At 46.4% G+C, this 8,135-nt stretch overlaps 1 protein-coding gene across 1 annotated transcript in view; it reads left to right on the forward strand.

Annotated features, from left to right (window-relative positions):
• Positions 1-23: 23 nt before the first annotated feature.
• The window catches only part of UBE2A (ubiquitin conjugating enzyme E2 A), a 9,700-nt gene continuing 1,588 nt past the window's right edge, over positions 24-8,135 (forward strand). Inside the window, exons 1-5 of the mRNA XM_008640467.2 lie at positions 24-1,157; positions 1,367-1,447; positions 1,556-1,581; positions 6,697-6,786; positions 7,797-7,885. Coding sequence (XP_008638689.1) covers positions 1,114-1,157; positions 1,367-1,447; positions 1,556-1,581; positions 6,697-6,786; positions 7,797-7,885 — 330 coding nt within the window. The 5' untranslated portion in view covers positions 24-1,113. The remainder of the gene's footprint in view (positions 1,158-1,366; positions 1,448-1,555; positions 1,582-6,696; positions 6,787-7,796; positions 7,886-8,135) is intronic.

The following is an 8,135-nucleotide window of genomic DNA, read 5'->3' on the forward strand; positions in this document are numbered from 1 at the left end:
CGGGAAAGGTCCGGAACAACAGGTTTGCAGTGCGGCCGTGAAAACAATTTTCTATTACTTTCTTTCAGTAGGTGTTCTCCTGTGTCTTTTCTGAAGCTGCCTTCCCACACAGCTGGATTATATGAAATTACAAGTGAGGATAAACTCAAAAAACAGAGCCCAGCCAGCCTGCTTTACTCAACAGCAGAGAGATTCTTACTTCCAAAAGCTGTTAAAGAAACATAGACAATTGTTTATTTTCCCTTGGAAAACACTCTCTGGGGAAGAGGAAAATGCAGCGTAGCAGGTTGTGCTGATTTTGACAGTGATGGAGTTAACTTTCTTCACAGTAGTTGTTTTGAGACCATGGTTTGGATTTGTGCTGGAAAAAGTGCTGATAACTCAGAGATGTTTTTGTTACATGAGCAGGATTTACCCTGAGCCAAGGCCTTCTCTGCTCCTCACCCCACCCCAGCAGCGAGAGGCGGAGGGTGCCCAAGGAGCTGGGAGGGGACACAGCCAGGACAGCTGATCCCAACTGACCTGAGGGATATCCCCAACCATATGGCCTCATCCTCAGCAATAAAGCTGGGGGAGAAGGAGGAGGGGGGAGCATTTGGAGTGATGGTGTTTGTCTTCCCAAGTCACTGTTACGTGTGATGAAGCCCTACCTGCCTTGGGGAAGTGGGGAATGAACTCCTTGTTCCGGTTCGCTTGTGCGCCTGGCCTTTGCTTTCCCTATTGAACTGTTTTGACCCCAACCCGCAGCGCCGCCGCCGCTCCGCCTCCCGTGACGTCGCTGCTTACGTTGCACCCCCGCCCTCCGCCGCCGTTGGTACCGCCCCCTCCAGGCACCGCCCCCCGCCGCGGTGGTAGAGGCTGGGCCGGGGGCTCAGCCACATCCGGCTCCGCCCCCCTCTCCCCGCGCTGTTGGTACATCCCGGGACCGTCCGGCTGCCGGCGCAGGAGTCGGTGCAGCTCAGGCTTCCCCCCCTTCCGCGCCCGCCGCAGTGGTAGAGGCTGGGATCGCTCCTGTCCGTCAGTGCTGCCGCCGCCTCAGTCGGAGATCGAACCTTAGCCGCGCCCGGCGCTCCCTCCGGCAGTGTATGCCTGAGCTATAACCCTCAGCCCGCCATGTCCACTCCGGCCCGTAGGCGCCTCATGCGGGACTTCAAGAGGTACCGAGGCCACGGGCCGAGGGTAAAGGGCGGGAGGGAGGAGGACGAAGGGCCGAGCGCTGCCGGGGAGGAGGGGGCAGCACAACATGGCGGCGGGGCAAGGCGCGCTCCGCTGATTGCGTAGCGCGGGCGGCGCTGCCTGGCGCGGGTTACGCCGTTTGCGCAGCGCGGGGGGCGCGGGCCGCGCTCACCGTCCCTGTGCCCTGCAGGCTGCAGGAGGATCCCCCGGCCGGGGTGAGCGGGGCCCCCTCCGAGAACAACATCATGGTGTGGAACGCCGTCATCTTCGGGTGAGTCGGCAGGGAAGGGGGCGGCAGGCCGCGGGGGCCGCTCAGCCGCCGGGGGTTGGAGCCGGGCTGCCAGCGGGGTAACGCTGTGCTTTGCTTTCCCTCCTCCAGGCCCGAGGGGACCCCTTTCGAGGACGGTAAGTGCGGCGTGCGGGGCTGGTGTTTGGCTTTCTCGGGGTAAACTGCTGCGTTTTGATACGGCCTTGGTGTCACTACTGTAGACTCTGCAACAAACAGGTGTGGGCCTGGGAATGGTGGGGGGGCGTGGGTGCATGTTCACCTGACCACACACGTGTGCCTGATATATGTAGATATTATTTTTCTAATCCTACTCTCAGAAAGTGTTGTAGATTTAGATTGCTGTGTTGACTTACAGAAACATATAAATTAGCTTGTACAGTCTTGCTTGTAATCGCTGTCTATTACATCATTTTAAGGATCTCTGCAAACTTTTCTGTTGAACTCTGGATCGTGTTTTATGGGACACTCATGTCTGGGTTAGCATTAAAAACTTGGTATAGAACTGTTGTCTTTTGTTTGAGTTCTGGTTTTTTTTCTGATGCTGGAAATGTTTTGTGAGCAAGTTCCAACGTGAGTCGCTGAAGTAGGAAATGGGCTGAATATCTGAGGAAGTTCAGAACAGTGGCTTTTTCTTGTAATTTATTTCGCTCTGCTACAATTGGTATCATTCAGGGCTTAAGACTGAAAGGACTTTTTAAGTTTAAAAGATGACTAAATAGGTCCTGGTAACATACCTGTAGTTTCCATCTGGTCTTACTGACTTTGATAGGTTTACTGATGCAGTATGAGTACTTAAGCATCTTGTGAAAACCTGTTAGACATAAAATACTGTCTAACTAAAATCAGTGATACATTTTTTTAAGATATTTTCAGTGTAGGCTATATAATTTTATATCTTAGATCTCCATTACTCATGACGAAAGCATAGGAAAAATTCCTTAACTCTTCTGTTGTTCTTGGCTGACTCCCTTGTCTTTGTTTATCCTTGGAGGTAGCACCTGTGGACATGCCTCTAAATTGCAGATTGTATTTCTCTGTGAAGATTTTGAAGATTTTAAATATTTCAAGCCTAAGAAAACTCTGAAGCCTTACTTCTTTTTAATGTATTTGATTAGTTAAGAAACTTGCTGGAGTAGCTGCTTCTGCAGTCTAATGTTTAGAACTTGGACTTAAAACATTGCATAATAGAACAGGTAGACAAAATGTATTTTGCTGTCTCATCTTGTAATCCTCAAAGAAGGGCTCTCTTAAGCTTTGTGGGGGTTTCTAGAGCTGCTTAGGCTTTGGAGCACTGCTGCTAATAGAGTGATTCACTGTTTGGAGCAGAAAGCTGTCTCCTTGCAGTGTGCTAAAATGCAGGTTGTTGCCATGCTCAGGCTCTTCCAGCTCAGCATGTGGTTAACAGATGCTATAAGGGCTTTTTTCCATATATTTCCATTTAGTTGCAGAAGGTTGAAGACTGCTTTTGAGAACCCTGACATATTGATTTCCTGTGTGCTTTCTGAAGCAGCATTATGTCTTTATCTTGGATACTGAGGACGTGTTGCAGTCACAGCAGTTTGAGGTTCAGACAGGTGCTTGAGGCTGCTGCTGCTGTCCTCCTGCTTTGGTTGATGTCATAATGTAATCTCCGGATGTGATGGATTGCTCTTTTCTGAGCAAAATGTGTGTTTTCACACTGTGTGCTCAGGAAAACAGATGTGTCTTGTGTTGCAGGATATCTGCTTATCTCCTCTCCTCTGGATGTATCTTACCTTGCTAGATAACAAAGCACTAAGTGGTGCCTGGAGATAGGGCTTGTCGGTGCCTCAGCTGTGCTTTTCCATTCAGTGAGTGGAGTAGCACAGTTCAGATAATGGTAGTGCAGTCCAGATGCAGTTTAGCTTTATTTAGGTAAGAGTAAGAGAATTTTATTTTAACACTATGTTAGTTTGGGCTTGCTTTGCAACTGCGCAGGCCCTTGTGACTCAAAGGTACGCTGAAACTCTATAATCTTTCCCATGAAGCCTTGCAGGTCAGTGTTCTTTTTCATTTTTAGGCTCTTTCACTCCATGGTGATACTGTAAAATTTCAGATAGCTTAGTTCTTGTGAAAGTAGGCTGTGAAATTTGGGGGGTTTTGTTATTCTAGGGGTATGATAATTCCAACATCATGAGAGCTACTGTTCTTTATCCTCATTCTGGTGAGGCCCTTCTCCAGTTGCAGCTTCTGAGGTGTTGTAGTTTGTCTGGGCTGCAAACCTGAAGTTGAATGCATTTGTTTACTTGCTGTGCAGCATTCTGCAGCTGACATCCCTCCTTCTCCACCCCCAGACTTTGGAGGGTGTTTTCACAACTCAGTGTGCAGGCTGGCTCAGCTTAGGAGCAACCACTAATTTAGATCAGCAGCATAACTTCCATCTTCTGGTTTAAGAGGATTCGATTGCAGGTGTCTGCAGTAGGACCCTGGGGATATTTATCCTGCCCTTCACCATATCTCTAAGAATTTTTATGTGTGTGGCATCTAAAGTGGTAATGCTGGCACAGCCATGGAAATCCAGGTTGTCCCAGTCCTTTTAGACCTGTTTCTCTGAAACTGGATGATGATACTGTGGTTAGTGTAGGATTCCTGGCTTGGAGACATTTAAGTAGTTCAGCTATTGTAGTATCCTGCCTTGCTGTGGTTGTGCAGGAGGCTTGAACAGAGAACACAAGGCATTTGTCTTTTGTGTGGTTTGTGCTTTGCTTATGGAATATGGATCCTGTATCCTCGTGTGGGAGCAAAAGAGCTCGTCCCTGCTTTTTGGGCAGTGGAATGGAGGGGCTGCTGTCAGGGTCTGCAGGGAGGGGACCCTGCAGGGACACGGGCTCTGCTCTCTGGGGTTGCTGGGGCTGGTGCACAGGTCATGCAGAAGCCTCTCTTGGCTGTGTCAGGGTCTCAAATCCTGAGGTAGAAGTGATCAACAAGATAAGTAAAGGGCAGAAAAGAGAGTGTTCTCCTAAGATTAGTGGTGATCCCAATATCAATAATGACAGTGAATATGATAATTTATGTTTTAAAAATGGCTGTCTAGGGTAAATTTTGAGAAATACCAGTTGAAAGTGCTAAAATTAGTGACAGGAGGGACTGGACACTGAAGATGTCATCCCCATCTGTGTGTTGTGATACCTGTTTGATTTTTGTGGGCTTTCAGTGTGAGTGACCCTTGGACTTCGGTGCATCAAATCTCTGGATTTGCCCTTTAATAAAGCTCAATAGTGAGGGTTTGTGTACTGTGGAGCATTTCAAAGAGCCACTGCCACTCTGGGCCCTGACTTGGAAATCTGAGTAGGTAGATACTCCAGCTGGATATTGCTCCAGATAAGCCCCTTGCTCAGATTTGTGTTAAAAGTAGCACTGTCCTGTCTCTGGTGGGACAATAGCTTCCCTTTCTTTCAGTAGTTTTAAATGGATTCTAAGACCAAACCGCTCCTGTTGCTGTCAAACCTGTGTGATGGTTTGTGCTCGGTTTTCATCCTACTGCTTGCTTAGTCACTCCTTCCTCAGGAGGAGGTTACTGAGAACCAGAACTGGGGCAGGGAGAGCTGAGAATATCTAGAGTCAAATCTCTAAGCATTTGGTTCTAAGGGGCAGATGTTTGCAGCTGGTAGAAGTTGTTACTAACTTCCCAGTCCTGGCTTTCAAGCTGATCTCACACCTGGCTCTGTGCCTCTGGACTAAACTGGAGTAAATTTGAAAACCCCACTGCAGATTTCCACTAATTTGAACAATCCTAACTCTACTGTTCTGGCTCGTTTGTTTCACAGTGAGATAGCATAGCGTTGGCTCTCTGCTCCTACATTGTTAGGCTGCTAATAAAAAAACCAAACATGCATAAACTTATTTTTAGGGTGTTGAGATTTCCCACTGCTGTAGGGACAGTGCTAAAGCATCTATGCTGTCTCTTCATTTGCAAACTGGAATGTCAAAGCAATGACCTTCGTTTCTTGCAACTCAGTGTTACAGTTTATCTCCTTATAAAGGAAGGAGTCCCTGGGAAATCATGCAGATCCTTGCTGATCTGGAAAAAAAAAAATAAAAGAAAAAACAAAAACCCAAACCAAAAATCTGTTCTCTGGTTTACCAGTTGTTGGCATATGTTTGCCAGCCAAACAAAGGAATAACTTCATTATATTGGTGCTGGAAAACTCCTTCACAGTAGGAAGCAAGGACACTGAGCGTGGAGAGGACAGGGGGAACCCGACTCATCAGTGACACATAGGGATGACCTTTCAAAAAAGGTAATATGCCCCACCAGCAGCTTGCTCCAGCTGTTACTGTCAGGCGCAGTCCTGCTACAGGAGAGCGGTATATTTATATGAAGGTGCTTCAGATATTTCTCTCTGGGCATACCCAGGATCATCCTGGGCTGCCTCCAGGGCTGGTTGCTCTCGGTGGTAGCGTGTTTGGGAGGAGCTCACATGGTCTGCAGGTAGAGTTCCTTAGTTACCAAGCTGAATCAGGAGCAGTCCTTAATCCCCTAAACCCATGTGTGCAGCTTAGTTGACAGACTTCTTATTCTCAGATTGTCATAGCCTGAGGAGAAGGGTTAAAATAACTTACATTGGTGCAGGCTGTTAAAATGGTTGGATTGAGACTCAGCTACAGTTTTCTGTTTCTGCTTAATCAGCCTTTCTCTAAGGAAGACTAGTTAGTGTAAAGTAAATGGTCAGGTTTATATTTTAAAGTGTCAGATTTGGATGCTGCATTCAATACTACTTTTCTGCAAGACCTGATTACCTTACAGTTGTTGAGAAACGTGACCTTTTTTTTTTTTTAATTTAGAGGAAATAACTTACAAGGTCCTTGCTATGACAGCATATTCCATAGATAGGACTCACCAAATGACGTTGTGTTACACAGATGGTTCTACACCCACTGCTGTTGTTTGTACAGTGTACTGGGATTAGGCTCTCTGGAAGAAAACCCCAAGGGCAGATTTATTTCCTTACGTAAACCTTTTGACTGGTTCTGGCAATAAAAGTAAGTCACAGGAAAATACTCTTGTACCGGTACTGTCTGGGACTCCAGCGTTAATTATTAGCTCCATGAGAGTAAAGGAATAGCTGTGGGATTGCACAATGTGTGTTCCATATCCAGCATGCCTGTGTGAGCACAATAGTGTGAGTGTGTATCACAGGGGGATGCTACTTACTCATCCCTTGTGTAAATTCATGCTGTATAAAGGTTGCTTATCTCTCTTTCAACTCCAGGAACTTTCAAACTTACAATAGAATTCACAGAAGAATACCCGAATAAGCCACCTACTGTTAGATTTGTCTCTAAAATGTTTCATCCAAATGGTAAGTACTTACACAATGCCTGGGTTTACTTTTGCTGTTTTGTTGGAGGTTTGGTGGGGGGAAGAGAGGGCTGGGGTGTTTTTTATTACAGCTTGCTGTATAAAAAAATCTACCTATAATAAAAGTTTTCACTATCTAATAAGGCAGCAAAATTCCAGTGTGGTTGTGTAGTTTTGGTGAGGATGGATATGTGAGCAGTGCTTAGGCTTGAAAAGAAAGGGGCAATAAAAGGAGCCTCTTACCTTTCAGGTGTTACAGCACAGTACTGATCAGACACTCAACTGCCTGTTAAGCCTTACAGAAGAATATTTTGTACTTAAATAGCAGTGCTTTGGACTTCTGTCTGTATGTATTGTAGACACAGCATAGTGACACTGGTGAATGCAGCTGTCTTCTATCACTTTTCTTCCCCAAAATGCCTGTAAGAATGAAATGTAGTGTTAGGGTCCAGCTATAGCCAGTGACAGTAAGAGTATTTAATGTTACCCCCTTCCTTGGTAACTAAAGGCTGGAGAGGTATTCCTTGCCTCCAAACAAATACTAGCTTTGTGCAGAAATACTAGAAACCTTCCAACATGGCAAGTGTGGGTACAGTGAAGGGAGAGAAGGTTCTCCTGTAGCTGCTCTGAGGAAGGTGACTGGACTCTAGAGACTTCATGGGGAAACCTTGAGTGTGTGTGTTTGTGGGTCTTCTTTGTTTGGTTCACTTCTGGGTAGCTAAAATTTTTTTTCCTTAAAATCTGTTTGTGGTTTTCCATAGTGGTAGTTGCAGTGACACAGAGAAGTTAGTGAGAGAATAAGCAGGGGTTGAGTTTAAATACTTGAGGCTTCAGTTGGTGAGGAGCTTCACTGCTTCCTACCTACAGGCCTGTTCACAGGATTTCAGCCTGTCAGACACTATGGACTGTTGCAGTGTGTCTGTACATAGGTTTTCAGGATCGGGCAATGTGGGAGAAAAGCCAGGAGCTGTACAAGTTGTGTTTTAAGCTGGTTTTTTTGACCCTTTCCAGTCTATGCAGATGGTAGTATATGTCTGGATATCCTTCAGAATCGCTGGAGCCCCACTTATGATGTCTCCTCCATCTTAACATCCATACAGGTAAAAAAAGAACTCTGCATGAAGAGACAGAATGACATTAGGATGCTTTGACAAAAACAGCTCAGGAAAGTTTTTTTCCCCCTCTCCTAAGAGCCAGTGTAGCAGCTATACCTTGATATTGGCAAAATGGGAATCCTTTCCAGGTGTAAACTGGCCAGGCAGTGACACAGGTGGTCACTGCAGGGCCCACCAGCATGTATTGCTTGGCTGTCACAGAAAGTCACCTGCACTGTGCAGGGGAGATGCTGGA

This window comes from Corvus brachyrhynchos, unplaced genomic scaffold, assembly GCF_000691975.1.
Source record: "Corvus brachyrhynchos isolate BGI_N302 unplaced genomic scaffold, ASM69197v1 scaffold398, whole genome shotgun sequence".
Taxonomy (NCBI): domain Eukaryota; kingdom Metazoa; phylum Chordata; class Aves; order Passeriformes; family Corvidae; genus Corvus; species Corvus brachyrhynchos.